This window comes from Chrysochloris asiatica, unplaced genomic scaffold (genome assembly GCF_000296735.1).
Source record: "Chrysochloris asiatica unplaced genomic scaffold, ChrAsi1.0 scaffold00024, whole genome shotgun sequence".
NCBI lineage: Eukaryota > Metazoa > Chordata > Mammalia > Afrosoricida > Chrysochloridae > Chrysochloris > Chrysochloris asiatica.
This window is the reverse complement of record NW_006408542.1, coordinates 7,278,218-7,299,323: the sequence shown is the minus strand read 5'-3', so window position 1 is coordinate 7,299,323 and position 21,106 is coordinate 7,278,218. Positions and strand designations below refer to the sequence as shown.

The 21,106-nt window shown below is 34.4% G+C and overlaps 1 protein-coding gene across 2 annotated transcripts in view; it reads left to right on the top strand.

Moving 5' to 3' along the window:
- Window positions 1–21,106, top strand: part of MAP4K3 (mitogen-activated protein kinase kinase kinase kinase 3) — a 295,533-nt gene that overhangs the window by 215,607 nt on the left and 58,820 nt on the right. For both annotated transcript variants that reach the window (XM_006839381.1, XM_006839380.1), the window contains 7 exons: window positions 5,988–6,046; window positions 12,037–12,075; window positions 12,429–12,482; window positions 13,543–13,585; window positions 16,423–16,582; window positions 17,402–17,514; window positions 19,618–19,659. In XM_006839381.1, coding sequence (XP_006839444.1) covers window positions 5,988–6,046; window positions 12,037–12,075; window positions 12,429–12,482; window positions 13,543–13,585; window positions 16,423–16,582; window positions 17,402–17,514; window positions 19,618–19,659 — 510 coding nt within the window. The remainder of the gene's footprint in view (window positions 1–5,987; window positions 6,047–12,036; window positions 12,076–12,428; window positions 12,483–13,542; window positions 13,586–16,422; window positions 16,583–17,401; window positions 17,515–19,617; window positions 19,660–21,106) is intronic.

Here is a 21,106-nt window from a genome sequence, read left to right as displayed (position 1 = left end):
ATTGCATGGAGGGAATTGAAACCATGGCAATGAGATATGATATACAATAGAATGAATGTAAAACTAATGTTCTCCCATGTAAACTTATCACATGATTCACAATAAAACATTTAAGAAAAAAAAAAACAAAAAACTAAATTTAGAATATTACATGTTAATTTTTTTTACTAGAATAGATTTTTTTTTCAACCATTAAAAGTTCAGGTAATCAATATATGAAGCCAGAAAAATAGCTAGCTTTGTCCTAATGGCAACCCCACTAAGTTAAAAACCCAAATAAAAATTCACTGTAACATGATAATTAAGTTGTAAGAATTTGGTCCATAACCGTAAAGATCAGTTAGATTATATTACAAATCTGACTTTGTTGATGCTGTTCTTTCTTTTAATTTCCCCAGTTTTACTGGGCATTTGTGTATACAGCTATGAAAAACATTGTAAGTTAATTACATAAAAAAACGCTGTTAATTGCTATGAAGGAATATGAAGTATTAGTAGCACAGTCATTGTTCTGAAGAAGTAAGTGTCATCAACTTGGTCTGACTCAGCAATCCTGTACAAGGTTTCCAAGGAGCAGCTGGTGGGTTTGAACCACCAACCTTGGGGTTCAAACCAGCCTTGCAGTCTAGTGGTTTTTATTACAGTGCCACACCAAGATTCCATTTAAATTCTAGTTAAAGCAGTATTACATATCAGAAAGATATACCTGATTAATATTATGTAAGAGTACTTTAAAATTCCTTGTGAATTGGCTCAAAATTGAAGAACCACAGATTTATTCTAGAAATGAAGTAATAAATGCCAACTTCTTGGTTTATTTAAAGCTGTGAAATTAGTTGTATAAAATTTGTTTTGTGGTTACTTTCCTTAATTGTGAAGAGAATAATTTCAAAGGCTATTTCATTTCAGAATTGCATAATGATAGACCATTTTACAGAATGTCAAATCTAATCATGAAGTTATTTTCCAAGTTTACAGCACAAAATCTTGTTATTCAGTTTTAGATTCATTTCGTGTTCTGCTTTTACTAGTTAAATTACTGCACGCACAAACTTCTCTGACTTTTTAAGAGATACCTCTTTTTTTTCTGACTTCACTCCTTGATCACCAATCACGATGACAGGTATCTCACCTCACTAGCAGCTTGAATCAGGACTTAATTTTCTCATTTTTAATGAGAAAAATATTTCTCTTCCAGCTTCTTTTTTTCTCAATTAAGTTATAAGTGTAAAGCTTTTTGTTTTGATTTGTTTTTCTTTTATATTGTTTTAGCAACTAGATCAGTTCTATTGACTGAGCTGTTTTCACATCAGATTCTGATGAGATTTAAATAAACCTGTTATGAGGTTTTATTGACTGCAGATTTTCCTTTTTCAGTGTTACTCTGTACCTATATTGTTATTTTTCAGCTCTTACACCTTGTTTTCTTAGAGGCTTCAGTCCTGGGTTTAGAAATACTACCTCATCTTTTCAAATGAACCACTGAAGTTGGGACTCTCTTCCAAAAACTTTTATTGGGCTGGGATAACTGTCTTGAACTTTTGTTTCAGCATTGCATGTTTTCAGTCCATGTTCTGACTTACTTGACTTTGCTGTGTCATTGTTCATTAATAAGTTGATGTATGATTAATGTTATTAATTTTGTTTTCTGTCCTAGCATGTTCAAGTTGATTTTTTCCCCCAAACTTTTTATTGTGAATTGAGTGAATGTTTAACAGAGCAGATCAGCAGTTTTATATTTTGTTTCATTTCAGTGATTGTAATCCCTCATATGTATTTCAAGTTTAGTTTATTTTGTTGTTGTTCTTGAGCAGTACATGAATAAATTTATCAATTTTTACTTGTCAGTACGTTAAATGTTTTCTTCAAGTACGCAACCATTCTTGCTCTCGTTTTCTGAATTGCTCCTCCACAATTAACTTAAAATCACTGCCTGCTAAGCTTCCTCCCAACCTTCCAGACAACAGTTTGATCCCTTATAGATAGATCATCAAAAAGCACAATACTGAAGGCAGACATGCTTTGCTAGGTAAGCTAAACTCCTGTTTGGTTTTAAGAAGACTTTAGGGGAGAGTTTTGGTTTAGGGTTTAAAGACACTTCTTTAAACAAACCACAATAAAAATAGCTTTTTCAGATATGTTGGTGATATTCTTAGATTCTTCAAAAACAGCTTTTCTTCTCTAAAATTTTATGTGTACACTCAAGCTTGAGTTTGATTTTTAATAACACAATAGATTGATCTGTATTAAATGGATTCTTACTTAGCTTATAAAGGGTGGTCACGTGATACTACCATCTAGATGTTTTGAGTGCTTTTCTAAGCTTCTAAATTCCTTTTGGAAAAGCATTTTAGATCAGTCTTTCATAAATTGCCCAAAAGCTATATAAATGATGATTTGCTAACATAGGGTAGCAACAGTTGTAAGGATGATACACGTTGTGTTGTGCAGAAGGTCGCTATGAATTGGAACTGATTCTAACAACAACATAATCCCTGTTTCACTTTTCTTTCTTTTTGATTTCTTCTCACTGTCCTTAGTCTGATTTACAGTTGTCTGGATTCATAGGTGCTTGATAAAAACTTACTAAAGTAAATGAGGTGGTGGTTAAGTTCTGTAGAATCTGTTCCAACTCATAGCAGTCCTATATAGGGTTTCTGAGACTGTCTTTGAGGGAACAGAAAGCCTCACCTTCCTCCCATGGAGCAGCCAGTGGGCATGAACTACCGACCTTGTGGTTTATAGTCCAGTGTTTATCCTGTGGAGCCACCTTGCTTCCCTATGCGAAGTTGTTGTTTTTAAGTGCCATAGAGTCAGTTGTGACTCGTAGCAACACTGTATAGAATTTCCTAGGAGCAGCTGGTATGTTTGAACTGAAGACCTAAGGGTTAGAAGTCATGTGCTTATCCTACATACAGTACCACACCCCAGGACACCTAATAAAATGGTTTAGTAGAATTCTTGATGATGTGCCTGGAACATTGTTTCTGGTTTTGTTCCATGGTTGCTAAAGTGTAACTTGATTTAAGGACAAGGCATTGTTAAAAAAGAATGAACTCCTTACAGTTGTAGCTTTCCTGGTAAGTCTTCATGTTTAATCATCAGACTTGAATTTATTTTAAATGTTTCTCCTGGCTCACTTGTATATATGCTTAGGCTCAGATTTCTATTAAAATACTCTTTTAGTTAATGTTGACAGTTCTGTACCTTTCTAAGTACATTGCTGGTCTCAGTTGTTGTTTTTTAATCATTATCATCATGTAGCTGGTTGACAGGAGTTCAATGAGCAGCCATTATTATGACATATCTGTGTTTATACGTATAACAGAAGTCCTAGCCATGCAGCACAGTGCTGTGCTTTTGGAAGCTCTTCTTTGACGTAGATATAAGTTTATATTAACTAGAGAGAGAGCTGGCTTGGTAGATATCTCAGTTAACTATAGTCGAAGAAAACAAGCTTTGATTTAGAAGTGTAGCCATAGACATTTATACTTCTCTTTACTAAATACCAAATTTTGAAGGTTTCTTTATCAAGTCAGAGAGCCCTGGTGATGCAGTGTTTGTAAGTGCTGAGCTGCTGACATGTGACCACTTCTTGGGAGAAAAATAAGAAAAAATTAAAACAACCCTACTGCCATTCATTTGATTTGCACTCCTAGTGGCCCTAAGTACAATTAGCACCTGGGTTTCCAAGGCTATATATAAATCTTTACAGAAGCAGACAGTTAAATATTTTCTCCTATGGGGTTCAAACTGTCAACCTGTTGGTTAGCAGCCAAAGTTCACACTGTGAAGGCTCCTCTCCATGAAGATTGCAGCCTTGAAAAACCCCTTTGTAGCAGTTCTACCTTGTCCTGTAGGATTGCTGTGATTTGGAATCTACTCAATGGCAAAAGGTTTTTATATCAAGTCATGGCCACTTCGGTTGTTAAATAAAACAATTAAAGTGCCATCAAGTTGGTTCCAGAGTAACCCTGTGTAGAGCTTATAGGAAGCGACTGGTGGGTTTGAACCACTGCCCTTGCAGTTCAAAACAACCTTACAGTCTAGTGATTATCCTACAGCATCACACTGTTAAAAACACACAATCTGGTTAAAATGCACTGATTTTAAAATAAAATAAATTCCCTGTAAAAGAAAAATGAATCATTATAAATGAAAGGGAACAGGCATCCTTTTATTAAAACTTCATGTGAGACCAATGTGGCAGTCAATTAACTTTTTAAATTACATATTATCTTTTGTGCCACAAGTAAGACACATTTATTATTATATATAGCAATACAGATATTGAAGAAGACAAAATGTGAGTTTGGTCCAAAGCAGAATTTCCTTTTTTTAAGATGCTTTTCACCTCACTGTGTATTGCTTAAAATTTTTTCATTCTGGACTGTAGTATTTTTGTGGTCTGGAGTATGTTTTGTATCTTTAAAAAGTTGTAATGTGAGTTACCTATTGTTAGGAAATTTTTTAAATGGTAGTCAGAAAGCATTTCTTTAGGGTCTAGTTAGTGCCTGCTTGGCATCCTGCTAGACCCTGAGCTGGTGGAAAGTCAGGTGGAGTTATCCATTTCCCTTTAAGGAGCTTATTATAATCTGCCATGCAGCTTTTTTTCTAGCTACTGTTTTTACAAACTTGTAAGTCGGTAGTTGAAATGTAAGTAAGTGCTGAAAGATAATGTATTAAATGCTATGGAGAAATGGCAAAGGCCACAACCTAAGTCGGTCTTGGAAGACTTTTCCAAGAAAACGACTTTTGCATTATGTACTGATCATGTATCTGACAATATTGTTATTCTTAACTGCCGTCAAGTGAGTTCCGAGTCATGGCAACCACCATGTATAGGATTTCTGGGGAATGACTAGTGGGCTTAAACAACTAACCTTAGAATTTACCTTGTAAAAATCCTTATAAAAATTGAAGCATTTTAATTATATTATATTTTAATGAAAATAAATTTCACTAAAAATGTTGAATATTCTCCTGTATGGCTAAAAGGGGCCTTGAAATACAGTACCTTAAAAAACAAAAAAAGGCAACTGTGTACATCCTATGGTTGTTGGAAAGCACATTTGATTTCTAGAGAAGACGTTTGAATCTAGCTCATGTATTATTTATCTGTCTCCTTCAACTTGAATCCATAACACTCTTGCAGCATTTAGTGAAATTCCGATTAAATAGTTTAGAAACTACCTTAATAATATTGATTTGAAGTTTTGTCAGCTATTTACTCTTTTAAAAAATTATAAAAATCCTTCAGTACAACTTATAATCATATGCTTGTTCACATATATATTTTACTTAAAATAGCACCCCATTTTTACGTTTTTAAAAATTATTACCTACATGAAGCAACATAAGATAGGTATGAATATGCTTATATGCACAATAGGTATGAATATGCTTATATGCACAATTAATTCAGATCCTGTATACAAAGTCCTGTAGCATAGTGGATTACGAGCTGGGCTGCTAACCGCAAGGTCAGCAGTTCAAATCTACCATGGGAGAAAGATGAAGATTTTTGTTCCCATAAAGATTTACAGCCTCAGAGAAATCCTATACAGGGTTGCTGTGAGTTGGAACTGACTTGGTGGCACACAACCATCACCATTGTTCGAAATCAAGCCACGATTTTTGTTGGTTGTTCTCTAATTATTTTTATTTTGTTATAACTTGAGAGTAAATGTCTTAGTTAAGGTTTTTTAAAAAACAGATCATTATGTTAATTAAAGTAACAGTAACCAAAAATAAAGCTCATATATATTATATGAACAAATTTCCAAAAAAATACTGAACTTAAAATATAGTTAAATTAAATTTACAAACTTCTAAAAATCTTTTATTGTTGAAGTCTTTTCATGCCTTTTTTAAGAACTTAGAGCAATACAGATTTATTTGATGTCTGAAGTTTGCTTTTAAAAATAGTAGTCTACCATTATATGTCATACTACTATTTTACTGAATATTTTCTTCTGTACTATTAGGATCTTCAACTTGAATATGGACAAGGGCACCAAAGTAGTTACTTTTTAGGTGGAAATAAGTAAGTAAAGTTCTCTAAAAATTCAATTTAAATTAAAGAGTAAAATGAGTTGCCTGTAATATTATGTTTTATTATTGAAGCTGGTAAGTTGTATTGGACTGGTAGATATATTTTATAATATGCTTTTAATTTACTCACTTCCTACATTGTTAATCATTTCATTAATTGTCTTAATAGGGAGGGAGCAACTTAAATGTCCACATCCAGCAGGCCTAACTTGTTAGAGAAAACCAAATTTCTATCTGAAGATAAATACATGTTATTGCAATTTATTGATTTTATTTGTTAAGTTGACCTGTCTGTTCCACACAAAACTTGCTTTGGTATATCTCTTACATGTATGTGTTGGCTATTAAGAACAGCTAGAAATATTCACATTATTAGAAATTTTAATCTAAACTTTTTAGTTGTTAGAGTCTTTTTAAAAGTAGATAATAGTTAACATGTGTGTCTAATATCTTAAAAGTACCAGTTCATGCAAGAAAATAACTCAAGTTATTCGTTGTCTGGTCTACACTATACAGTGTCTAGAGAGAAACAGCCCAGTGTTTTGTTGTTGTGGTTGTTTAAAGGCACTTTACAAGCTGTAACAATTAAAATTATCAAGATATGGGAGAGAGGACTTGGCTATTCCCCATACACTCCCAGTTTGTGAATCGTGAATACATTATCATTATCTTTAACAGCTGGTTTATAAGAGAATGTCATTTAGATTGTCAGAATCTCCCAGCATTGTAGAGATTATTTTAATAACCAAAACAATTTAAAGTTTCAAAGTGAAATTTTCATTACATTAGAGTTTATATATTTTATAAAGCTAAATGTTTAAATATGTGTTTAAATAGGCTATGTTTTTAACAACACAGAAAATGACCTTGAAGCACAGATAACCTAGAGAAATACATTTGTTTTGATTTTAGCTGAACTTCAATGAAATACTATGAGTTTTTGTTGTTGTTGTTGTTGTTATGTGCCATCGAGTCGGTTCCGACCCATAGCAACCCTCTATAGGGTTTCCGAGGGTGTAAATCTTTACGGGAGTAGAAAGCCTCATCTTTCTCCCGCGGAGCAGCTGGTAGTTTCGAACCACTGACCTAATTAACCTTAAATATAATTTCTAAAATGGAAAATAAGTAAAATTTTCATAGTAGGAAAATGAGATTTCTTTCTAAAATATATATGCAACTTGAGTTGTAGTTGAGTGTTTTCAAGTCAGTTCAAACTCGTAGAGACCCTGTGTAGGGTTTCCAAAGAGCGTTTGAGCTGCCAACTTTGTGATATACTAGTGTTTACCCTACAGCTCCACACCAGAACTCTGTTTGCAACTTATAGCGTGCCCTAATTTGTTGTTGAATCCTGGCGTGGCCCTGTAGGATAAGCACTGGGCTGCTAACTGCAAGGTCAGGGTTCAAATGCACCAGCCTTGCCTTAGAAACCTTCTAAAAGGTCACTATGAGTCAGAAGCAACTAGACAGCACTTATCAACAATAACAATTTGTTAATAGGCAGGAAATTTTGTCTCTTGATGGGTTGTCAAATAATAAATTCATAAGTGTTTTTAATACCATCTAAATAGGAGCCCACAAGTTTTAAGGACCCTTTTATAGCAAGTTTCAGTGTAATTTTAAGAATTTGATAAAAATCAGTTCCTTTACCTTTCTTGGTTTGTTTTATTTAAGTATATTTTGTAAATTATGTACTTGAAAAACTACAGAATAATGTAGCTTATCACCAAACATTTTGCCAGATTCCTTAGTTCCAATTGTTTAATTTCTGATAGTTAAAACATTATCATATTTACTTTGGCTAGGTAAAATGTTAATAATTTGCCCAACCTTCATTTTCTGATTAATTGGATCCCTGCTTAAGGAACTGTATTCTATATAACGAATCCCTGGCAAGGTAGGTTAGCCAAAAGTTTGAAATTTGGCTGTGTTTTGTGTACAGGTATATACATACATGTGACATGAGCATGGATGTAGCACTTCTCTAAATGTATTGATATGTCTGCTTTATTCTTGTGACTAGGCAGTGTTTTAAAACTCACAGGATTTCCTGCTTTCTCCATAGGTGATCAGGCAGACAGATTTCCATTTGTGGGTTTCTACCTATTCCAGACCATGCAGGAACTGTCTAATTAGAATTTTTACATAGGATTTTTAAAACAAACAAGCATACTGGGTTGCCTTCAGTTGCCTTCTAGTGTCATAGGGGTTTAACTTTTCTGACCAATGATGTGAAACTGAGCAAAATAGTATTTTTAAAAGAAAACTCAAAATTACTTCTAATTCATTTTTCTTTTAAATTATAATGAAAAGAATCAATTTAATTTCATAATTCCTTGTACAAACGATAGAGTTAGTAGTACTGAATGCCAGGTGTAGACTCAGAACTGGATCTGCCTGTAAGTTACTTGACTGAGAATTGACATTAATTTTCTAATGTAAAACGGGAACTATTATAGTACCTGTGTGCCATCATAGTGTTCTAAGTGTGAATATTTATTCAGGAATAATTATTGTAAAGCATTTAGTACATTTAGGATTTATCATTGACCCTTGGACTTAAAGGAGCTCTGGTAGTGTATTGGTTACGAATCGGGCTGTAAACCTTAAGGTCAGCAGTTCAAAACGACCAGCTATTCCGCGGGAGAAAGATGAGGCTTTCTGCACCCATAATTCTGGCTCCCATAAAGATTTACAGCCTCAGTAACCCTGTGCAGGGTCGCTGAGTCAGAACCGATTCCACAGCACATAACCACTACCACTACCACCATTGGGCTTAACCATAACCACAGTTGTGAGCATGGTACAAGACCAAGCAGCATTTTTTGTTCTTTATACATTGGGTTGCTATGAGTCAAAGACAACTCAGCACCCAGAAACAAACACAAGGATTTAACAAACACTTATTAGTTGTCCTTTTTCTTGAAGAATAACTGGAATAATGACAACTGATAAATGATTACTGCAAGGGTCGATAAGAACGTATTGCTACTGCGGTTCCATTACATATGCGCAAGGGATTATTCCAAACAGAATGTGTTTAAGCATACCTCTGCAATCATTGGATGGCTGCAGACAAGTTCTTTGAGTAGTATGCTCGTCTTAGTCTCAATCGGATGCCTTTAAAAAAAACATAGTTTTTGTGCCATGAGGGGAAAAAATGATTTTGAGGTCAGGTTTAATAACAAGTTTTTAACAAAACTCAAGTGGACATCTTCCCAGATAATTGAAGCTTTGCAGCAAGTTTATGGGAATATTGTCCTACATAAAACAAAAAGTTTTAGATAGATACAGTTTTAAAGGAAGGTTAGGAAAATCTGAAAGATAAATTCAAGCCAGAGAGGTCAGCTCAGGAAGGTTATAGTGACTATTTTGGAGGATTCCAAAGAGGTAATCTTGATAGATTTTCTTGAAAGACACAGGGCGATTGTGGGGACTTATTCAGAAGAAATAATAAGAAAATTGAAAATTGCATCCGTGAGGAAAAGGCCAGGAAAATTGCACCATGGAATTTTTTTTCCATCACAGTGATGTACCTTCTCATTCTTTGAGGATAGTTAAGAGCTGTCCAATGAGAAAAAAATTCCTCATCCATTAATGACTGGATCAAATGCCACCTCTTTGATGGTGCCTTCTTTGTAGCATTGCGTGATTGCGGTCCTGAGACTTTGTGACAGCAAATCATTGCAATAATAGAACAATTTTTTTGTTGAGACTTTAGCAGTTTTTTGTTGAGAATCTATTAATAGCATTTCCCTCCCAAAAGTAGCTAATTTTTTCAAACGAAAATAGTTAGTTAAAAAAAAAAAAGTGGCATTCTTTTATTTTCTTTGCAAATCTCCTTATTGTCTAGCACAGTAGAAAACAGCTGAATTCTCATATTTGCTTCCCTTCCTCTGTTGTGATTTCACCCATCCTGTAGTCTTTGGAAATCTCAGTGTAAACTCAAATGAGGATGAGAGTGGGAAATACAAATGCCTTAGTATTATGAAAAGAATTTTGATCTTGCAGACCCCTTCACTGCAAGGAAGCCAGTACCACATTTTGTTTTGAAAACCACTAGTTTAAAGAAGTTTGGATTGTTGTTGTTGTTAAGTGCCATTGAGTTGGTTCCTACTCATAACGACCCTATGTAGGGTTTCCAAGGAGCGACTGATAGGTTGGAACTGCTGACCTTGTGGTTAACAGCCCAATGCTGATCCCACCGTGCCACACCGTTCTGAGTACTTTGCTATTAAGTGCTGTCGCGTTAATTCCAACTCATAATGACCTTGTATAGGGTTTCCAAGGAGTGACCCTTGTGCTTGAACTGCTGATCTTACAGTTCAAATGTACTTTGCAGTCCAGTGCATTAACCCACAGCTGCATACCAGGACTCCTAATTGAGTACTTACTGTGTTCTAAGTTATTCTTCTAAGCACGTTACCTATATTAATACATTATGTCATCACACAAACACTTCAATATAATATACTGTTGTAATTCCTATTTTAAAAATACAGAAAGTAGAGCATAGGAAAATCCAAATAAATTTTCCAAGGCTACTTAGCTTTACAACCGTGTTTCTGGCAGTCTGTGTGTCAAAGCCAATAATGAAGAGCCCTTAAAGGCCTTTGTGAATAAAGACAATAGACTTGATTGTGGTACCTCAGATTTTCTAGAAACAAAATTAGACGTACAGTTAGTTTATGGTTTTCCAATGTCATTTACCATTTCATCATTCAAAACATACGTTCTTAGGAAGCTGACCTTACAGCAGAGAGACGTACCATTCTATTTCTATGGTTATGTGTGTGATAATTTCAGGGGTCGTTTGTCCTGGTATATGTTAGACCTTGCAGTCCAGTGTTTATCCTACAGCACCACACCAGTACTCCTTTAGCATATACTCCTTTAATGTGTTAATATATAGTAGGAGGAAAATGTTAGCTAGTGAGCAGAGTGAATTTTCTGTTGGATCACTTTTACCCCCTGTAATTTATCCATAAACGTATTTCTCTCTAGCTCAGTAGTGTTAAGAAGGCTACTAGAGTTTTTATGCATGAAGGAGCATAATGTAAACACTATGCTACTATATTATGGTATGGCACTATAGCTTAAGCACTGAACTGCTAACCAAAAGATTGTGGGTTCAAACCCACCAGTCTCTTCTTAGAAACCCTATACAGGGTTATTATGAGTTGAAACCAACTCGATGGCACTTAACAATAATAGTGCTGCTTGAACTTGCAGTAAAAATGAGAAAACCTTAGAAATGCCTTGAGTTTTTTCTTATAATCCTGAAAAACCCAAATTTTCATACACTGTTTCTAATGGTAAAATCCTTGCACCTGGTCTGATATAGGCTTAGTTTCCCAAAAGTGTAAATGTGTTTGCCAGTACACCACTGGAGAACAAATACCCAGGTAAGTGAGTGTCTTCTGTGAAACAAAGTGCTACTACATTCATGTATTCACATCACATGCATGCATGCTTTTGCAGAGAGGTCCAACATGTTGAGCTTCATTTCGTAGGATTGCCTGAGAGCATGATTTTTATTATTATTTTTTTAAGAGTGTGTCACCTTCCTTATTTTAAGAACACGAAAATATAATTTCAGGTGTCAGGTATAATGTTCTGGGTGAAATTTTGTTCCTGGAAACCCCTGACTATGACCCTGCAATTATTGTTCTGTCAGTCCTATTGTGACATTTCATGGTGGGTTGTCTTCCGTTTCAATCCGTATTCTTCAAGTAAGCATTAGGATTAATTTTTGCTCATTTAAAATACATATTAGCTGTAGAAAATATCTCATTAAATATAAAGTGTTTTTGAGGTTCAGAAATGATTTTTGTACCAATTTTCAGTAAGTAGTGGGGAAATATATATATATATATATATTTTTTTTTTAAATATTCTATGATGTTACAGTAATGAAATAAGCATCTTAGTATTCCTTTGCTTATTTATTTATATTTGTTATTTTTTGGAATTTTTTTTAACAAGGAGTCTCCTGAAGTCTGTTGAAGAAGAATTACACCAGCGGTAAATTTAATATTTAATTGCACTTAAAATGCTGTATACTTAATATTGCAGATGAATAAAGTCAGTATGCCTATTTCTGTGAGGTAGCTTAAGGTCGTGTATGTTCTCAAGAAAAGCTATGTTTCATATCTAAAATGATATTAGCAGGAGGCAGATGAAGCTTTCTGCTCCCACAAAAGATTTAAATGTTGTTTGTTGTTGAGTTTTTAAAATTCTGAATCAGTGATATAAAAATGTAGAAAGAAGTCAAAGCATGTCGTACAGTAACCTTTTTTGCATTTTCTAAATTTTCTTAAGCTGTTTTGGTAAGGTCCATTATTGAATTTTCCTTTTTGATGTTTTTCTCCTTTTAGTGGACATGTGGCACATTTAGAAGATGATGAAGGAGATGATGATGATTCTAAACAGTAAGTTCTAGAGGCTTATTTAATTTCTGGTAAAGGGAAAGATCTCATTTTGCTTGGTTTTTATCTGTCTGACAGCTTAATATTGATGGTCATTTTCATATTGGGTACACAATATCATGAGTTGTGCCATAGTTTTCCTTTCTCTATTTCAGTTGATAACAAACAACTAAAGCGGAAGATAAACCTAGTTTATAAACTGATTGTATGAGCATTTGTGAAGACAGTAAATTTTCCTTGCGTTCAAGTTAGTGATTGGTAGCTGCTGTAATTATGACTGTGCCTGCAAAGACACTTGTTATATGGTTGATTTGATTCTGTTTAGCTTGATGTGTTTCAGATAAGCACATTTGGATATATGTTTTTAATTTTAAAGGAGGAATTCTTTTAGTTTAGTTTTTTTTTTTTTTTTTTTAAAGAGAAAGATGCAACTGCAAGGTAGAGTGGAAGAGTACATGACTTGTTACTGGAGACATAGTTATCCTTTCCACCTTACTTCTCTGTGGCCTTGAATCAGGTCACTTCACCTCTCTTGGCTTTCATTTCCTCGTCTGGGACATTTGTACTTAATCATCTTTTCATTCTTTCTACTTCTAAAACTCTGATTCTAAGTTGCAATGAGTCAGTTGAACAAATACTGTGTATAATTTATCAGAGCGCATATATAATTTTTGATGAGCTTCATCAAAGATATTTCAGTAACTTTTGATGTGATGTATTTTATGCTTTGTAATTTTACAGATTTTCTGTAAACAAGTTGTTGTTGAAGTTCTCACATAAATTTCCTTTCAGTTGGTATAAACCAGTATTGTGCTATTCTCTTCTCTGGTTTTAATTACAGTTTAGTATCGGAAACCAAGAAAATGTATCTACCTGGTATACTTCACAATAATACTTCCTTTGAAATAGTCCAGGAAATAATATGGAAAACTCGTAATCTAAGGGGAAAAAGTGCTCATTTATGCAGGTTTTCCTTCTATTATCTTTGAAATAATAATTATATCTTAGTAATAACTCATTTTTAAAATAAAGAGTTCTGATTCTAAATTTTTGTGATTTTCAGTTCAACCATGAAAGCAAAAATTCCGCCTCCTTTGCCACCAAAGGTAGACACATTTATTTTTCTGTTAAAATTTTGGATGGGTGGATATTGTTGTTTTGTCCCTTGAATACTATGTTGATAGTTATTCCATAACTTATTTTCATCTGAGATCTACAAAGAGACATCATGAAGTTGTTAGCCATAAGCATATGATTGTGACTATTTTTGTTGAATTTTTTCTTTTAATTATCCAACTTGTCATTTAGTGTTTATTCTAAAATGTTCCACAGATTTGTACATTACAAAGAATTGTAGTATTTGTTTGGTATTATTTTACTTAGAAAAACTAATTTGTTTTAGGATTTTTTTGTTTTCTCCCTAAACCTACAGTCTACTAGTAATTGATTTCCTAAGAATGGATTTATCCTTTAAAAAGTTTAAATTTCAGGTAATACTTTAAAAAGTAAAAATAGGAAATAAGACAATCATTTTCAAAATTGCTAAACAAAATCCTTGTATCAAAAATTTTATCATAAAATTATGAAATAATTTTATAGAGTAATTCCCACCGATATGTTTATTATGAGGAACTAGTAGACAGTGCTAATATAGTTTTATTCTGTAGCACATTTACTTAAAAGGAACAGTGAAGCTGTTTTAGGATTTGAAATCAAGGATTATGAATGAGAGTTACAGTCTCTACCAGTCTTGGTATCCAGTGTATTTTTATATTTCAATTCTGTTTTACATGGTTGAGAAAAATCTTGATTCATACAGGTAAATGATACTGTACTTGTTTACTAAGTTTTATATTAGCAGAAATATGTTGTTGTTGTTGTTAAGTATCGCCAGTTCTGTTCCGACTCGTAGCGACCCTGTATAGGGTTTCTTGTAGTTAGCAGTCCAGTGCTTATCTTACAGAACCACACCAGGACCCAGCAGAAGTATAAGGCTCTGAATTGAAAGAGATCTGGTTAAGCATCCTTCCTATTAAAGGGGACACATAATAAGAATTCTCCAGGCATTTAGATGGCTTCAGATTGCTACCATGTACACAGAAAGTTACTAGGGTACCCCACATTGCTGTGTTGGTATTCCTCAATGGTAGACAAATTAAATTGGCACCACTCCCAATCCGAAAGATTAAGAATTAACATAAAAGACATTAACTCAGCTAAAAGAGACTGTTTAGATTAGCCTTAATAAGTGGTTTAACTTTGTTTGACCTGAATGCTTTAAAAAAAAAAAAAAAAAGATTTGTTTGAACTTAAGGATATCAGAAAATTCACAGTACTTTAAAATTTTTATTTGATAAGTCTAAGTGGAAATGATTATACAAATATTAGCAGAAAGATATAGAGACCTCTTTGGGTGAGATAAAAGCAAATCCTGAGAAACACATCATTTTAGGATGCATTTTTAGAATATATTTAAATAATCTGATATAGTAATGTAAATCTGAATCAGATATTTGCATAATCTTACAACTTGTCTGGTGAATAATTTGAAACCAAAAGACTCTGATAGACAAGAAAAAGGTGAAAGTATTGCTCCTGAACAAATGGGTCATGTGAACATCCGTCTAAGTGACCCTGACATCAGATGAGCTTGCTGGTGCCTGGCTACCACTACCAATTGCTTTGAGAGATCACATTAGAAGGTCCTGGATAAAGTAGGAAAAAAATATAGAACCAAATTCAAAGTCATCAAAAAGGCCCGGTTTACTGATCTGACAAAGACTGGTGGACCTACAAGACTCTGGACCTTTAGTCACCTTTCAGTTCTGGACATGAACTCGCTCCCATGGCTCAATTTTCAGCCAAATAATAGACAGATCAGTAGGGGGAACAGTAACACTAGGGAGGTACCTAGAATAATCAACTGTTTGTCCTTTATTCAAGAACAAAATTCAGAAGTGTTCAGAAAGATGGTAGAATGAAAATAGGGAATAAAGAAAGGAAATGAGATAGTGATATTTACATTGAGGAGCAAAATCAATGAGATGCAGCAAAATGAATTGATAAATAGAAAACTGATCTACTCTGTAAACCTCACCCAGTTCACAGTAAAATGTTTTTTGTCTTATTTTGTTGCTGTTAAAAAGTATTGTTTCTAGGGTTCTAAATCATGCACAGATTTATTCCAAACAAAGCAGATTTAAACATGTTTCTCTGGTCAGTGGATAACTACAGACGAGTTTTGTCAGTAATGTTTTTTTGTGTTTTTTTTTAAGACTAGTTAGAGTGACTTCCAAAAAAAAGTGATCTAATCAAAACTGGCTTTCAAGTGAATCTGTTGGGCCAGTTAAATTCAAGACAGAGAGTTTAGCTCAGAAGGTTTCAGTGATATTTTGGGAATTCCTTAGGCTAATCTTACTAGATTTTCTGAAAGGATGCAGGACAATCTTGGGACTTTTAGGAAGACGTTTTAAGAAATTGAAAATCACTTTGCTGAGAAAAAGGCCAGAAAAGTTGCTCCAGGAATTTTTTTCCATCATGACAGTACACCTTCTCATTCCTTGGAGGATGTAGCAAGAGCTGTCCTCTGAGAATTTTGATGGGAAACCTTAATCCCATCCATTCTACATCCCTGATCTTGCCCCTTCAGACTTCTTTTTGTTCTAGAAACTCAAAGAACATGGAAAAATAACACGATTTGAATTCCTCTTGGAGTAAATCAAAGAGGAAAAGTTAGAGAGATGGAAACATCACCTTTAGAAGTATGTAGACCAAGTAAACCTAGGTGGAGGATATATGAAGAAACAGTAGCTTCGCATTTTGATATTTTTTTGTGTGTGTTTAATAAAGGTTTCTGTGATTTTGTAATAATACTTTTGGACTTACCCTCGAAAAATAATGTTTACTTGTGTAATCACTCGTTTCTTTTTCTGTATCATTTCAGCCTAAGTCCATCTTTATACCACAGGAAACTCATTCTTCTGAGGATGATAATCAAGGAACAATCAAGAGGTGTCCCACGTCAGAGAGCCCAGCAAAACCATCCCAAGTTCCACCTAGACCACCACCTCCCAGATTGCCCTCACAAAAGTCTGTTGTTTTAGGTAATTTGAGGAGGATAATATTAAGTAAAATGGAAGACATTTTTCTTTTAACAGATTTTTCAAATTCCTTTGAGGGAAGGGAAAGAGAAGACTGTGGCTATAGACATGGTTTCTGCTTTTTGCCTCATGTTTAGAAGGGTTTTATGACACCATTACCTTAGACCAGGTTTGGGATGTTTTGCCCATGGTTGCCATTTTATATCCACTTTCCTCTTTGGAGACTTGTTTATGTCCGATTCATCATTCAGTTACAGATAGAAACAATTAATGTAACTGTTAGCAAGCAAGGAAAATATGCTTTGGCTCTATGTTAGTTGTGTTTTAGAAAAGAAAATAATTTGTCTCTTCTTTTATGTCATGTCATTTTTTAGGAAAATAATTACTGCTGTGCACTAAGTATTTGTCTCCTATTTAATGCTAGAGGTTGCTGCTTTAGTACCATGAAAAGTCTTTTGTATTATCCCAAAGAAGTAATTTTATGAAAACAACTAAAGGTTTCTTGGATAACATAATATAAATTAACCCTTTCCTAAAAATAATTAAAAATACAATGTTTTGTTCTTTTTAACTCAACCATGTATTTAGAGACAATGTGAATTTAATAAGTTTGTCTGTATGCCAAAAATAGATAAAAGCAGAAAAACAAATTTAAGACTTCTAACTTCACTTGTAAATATTCTGATTTGGGGATCCTAAATGAAAATTGAAAATGTCTCAGAGTCAGTTAATATTTTTCTTTCCTACCTGCTAGCTTTCTAAATGACAACTTTCAATGACAATTAATCCTTTTTAAATCTTTGTAAACATCTCTTATTGAAGGAAATGGAGTGAATTCCTTCCAGTTAAATGGTGACCGAGATGGCTCCTTACATCAGCAGCAGAATGAGCACAGAGGAACAAACCTTTCAAGGAAAGAAAAGAAAGATGTACCAGTAGGTATTTTTCTTAAAATGCTCTACTTCTTTTTGCTTCCTTTTTCACTATTAAGTTAGTTTTTTCATTAATAGTTATAAAATTATAGCAACTTTGTATTTTACAATTAGTGTACGGATACTTTGTTGTTGTTGTTGTTATGTGCCATCGAGTCGGGTCCGACCCATAGCGACCCTGTACAGGGTTTCCAAGGGTGTAAATCCTTATGGGAGTAGAAAGCCTCATCTTTCTCCCGCGGAGATGTTGGTAGTTTCGAACCGCTGACCTTAAGGTTTGCAGCCTGATTCGTAACCACTACGCTACCAGAGCTTAGTATTTCTGTTATAATGATGACTTAGATAATTTAAATCTTGGGGAAAATCACTTTACTATGGTAAAACAAAAATGATGACTTTCTTTGGTTCAAATTTTAAGACTCATGTGTCATGTAGTGGCTTTCAACTTATAGGTAAGTATTTAATACTCTTTTGTTTGTTCAGAAAATAGCTTACTATTCTCCTTGGTGAGATGTGACTCTTAAAAGTTCTCTTTATAAAGTTTCAAGAAGTTAGGGAAGGAAAGACACAATAAGGAAAGCTTTAGCTTCTACAGAAAGACAAATTTCTAGCTAAGTTTACACAGTTAGTGATACTGTCGCTCTTACTCAAAAAAAAAAATAACAAGGGGAAAAAAACAAAGATTTTCTAGTGAAGATAAGAGCAAAATTAGCACCTATTATAAATTAGATAAACTATGTGACACAATTATTAAACATGATTATTACTTGTATCAGGGATCATACAAGTTAATAATTTTAAACATTTGTAAAGAGATTACCCTTGACTGTAAGAAGACATTAATAAAATGTCTGGGACTCCTTTACAGGCGTTCAAAGTAATGAGAAACACAGGAGTCAACACATTTTACTAATCTGTTCAATAATATTGTCTGTGAGACACAGTGGGAGTCCTGGTGTGGTGCTATGGGTTAATGCACTAGACTGCAAAGTAAATTTGAATCACAAGGTCAGCGGTTCAAGCTCACCAGCCGCTCCTCGGAAACCCTGCACTGGGTCGCTATGGGTCAGAACCATCTCAGCAGCATTTAACATCAACAGTGAGACTATGGAGTCCTGTTATACATTTCTAGTGGGTGTGATTGGATATGAGCACTCTGAAGGGCAGTTTGGCAGTCATTATCCACCAAAATATAAAAACTACAGACACTCCATCTAGCAGTTTCACATCCCAAAGTAACCCTAAAAAAAAAACTTTTCACATATGTGTCCCAAAAAGGCATCTGCAAGGGTGGTCATTCAGTATTGCTAAAGTTAAAAATGGAAAACAGCCTGAATGCTCAATAACAATTGTTGTCAAGTGCCGTCGAGTCAGTTCCAACTCATAGTGACCCTGTATAGGGTTTCCAAGGAGCAGCTGTTGGGTTTGAACTATTGACCTTGTATTATCCTTCAGTGCCACACCAAGACTCCAATAACAGGGAATAAGTAACTTAAGTAGGTTCTAGTTGTGTTGTGGCACTATAAGATAAGCACTAGACTGCTGATCCCAAGGTCAGCATTTCAAACGCACCAGTCATTCCTTGGAAACCCTATACAGAGTTGCTGTGAGTTAGAACTAACTCAACAGCACTTAACAACATTTATACTATACTGTGCTTAAATGAACCAGATATGTTTGTACTGACATAGAATGCTGCCTAGATTCCAATGTTAGGCAAAATGCAAACTGCTGTAAATAGTGCATAGCTCTTACCAGTTTAACACGATCATAGAAACAGTACTCTGTTTTCTATGGAGACGTGGGTATAAATTTATCCTAAAATATCGGGAAAGATACACAAATGCATGCATCCATATAATAATCTAAAGTGAATAGACACACACAAAATGATAAAAATGAATAGACACACACCAAACCGACTTTCTTTGGTGCTTCTCATAGGAATAAGTGGATTGTGAAGTGCTTATAGATAGGTAACTTCTGCCTTATTTATAATGTTCTGTTTTACAAAGAGAATGTGTTCATGTATTTTATTTGGATAAATGTATTGTTATGCAAAACAGCACACACTAAAATGTAATCCTGCATGTGTTCTTTTCCTAGAAGCCTATTAGTAATGGTCTTCCCCCAACACCTAAAGTTCATGTAAGTATGAAATACCACATAGGTTACATTTTCAAGCTAAATCCAATGTAAAATAATGGCTTAAATGTGTACTCTTGGTTAGATTTTTTGTGTGTGTGCCTGTTTTCAAGAGCTTCCATTATTGATAAAATGTATAAAGTTGCTAATTTAATACTATTTTATTGCCTCTGATATTTTAGCCTTACAAAATAAAATTATGATTGCTATAATTTGATGAACTTCACCTATACTTATGGATGTAGTAGCTCAAATTACTAGCAGAGAATGGAAGGAGTCTTCACATCAAGTATCAATGCTATATCCCCTTCCCCTCTTTACCCAGGATAGATAGGGATGGTCAATGTCTTAGTTTAGACATTGTCTACCTAAAATGAGGGGGCAATAAAGAGTGTGCAGGGGAAGATAGAGTCCCTACTGAATCGTTTTCATCTTTTCTGGATGGTTCTGGTAAGAAGAGATGGGGATAAGATTCTTACGATTCAGTAGTTAGTAATTATTATTGTGACTAATTGAGGTGGTCACAATTAAAAACGGGGGAGTAGTTAATCTTACAATTCAGAATCAGAGGACCCTAGAACCGTCAAGGATGAAGAGCACAAATGGAATGCGGGTGCCTATCCCGAGGAACAGCGACGGCAGAAATGGGGTCATGGAGAGAGGGAGCAGCTGAGGACTCTAGATTCTTGGAAAGAGAGGGACTGAGCCAGGAGGCAGACTTACAGAATCTGCCCTTTAGTGGTTTAAATATTATATATGCCTAAATGTCCTTAAAAAATAAAAATAAGAAACAGTTAAAGTAGATATAGAGAAATACTGTTATCTGATGGTACATGGAGGGTATTATAATCATTGAAGTGAAACAAAATATATGATTTGCTGAATGTAAAACTGATTTATCTGCCCTGTGAACTTTCACTCAAATCACAATAAAATCTTAAAAATAATAAAATTATGAATTATAAATTGAAAACACCTTGATTTTAAAAATGTGTTAAAATTTGCATCTTTTTTTAACAAATATGAGAAAGGCACATGGGTATAAGAGAAAGTATAAAATATATTGTTGTTAGATATCATTGAGTTGGTTCCAACTCATAGCAGCCCTCTGTACAACAAAGCAATGCCCGGTCCTGCACCATCCTAAACAGTCATTGCTGATTTGTGCCCCTTTTTATAGCCATGGTGTCAATCCATGATGTTGAGGGTCTTCCTCTTTTTTACTGACCCACCACTGTACTAAGCATGATGTTTTTCCCCAGGGACTCTTTTCTCCTCAGTGTGTCCAAGTACATGAGATGAAGTCTCACCGTCCTCACCTCCAAGGAGCATTCTGGCTGTACTTCTTCCTAGAGGCAGTCCATTGGTATATTATGTATTCTTCACTGCCATAATTCAGAGACATCAATTCTTCTTGGCTCTTCCTTGTTCTTTCCTAGCTTTACCACGT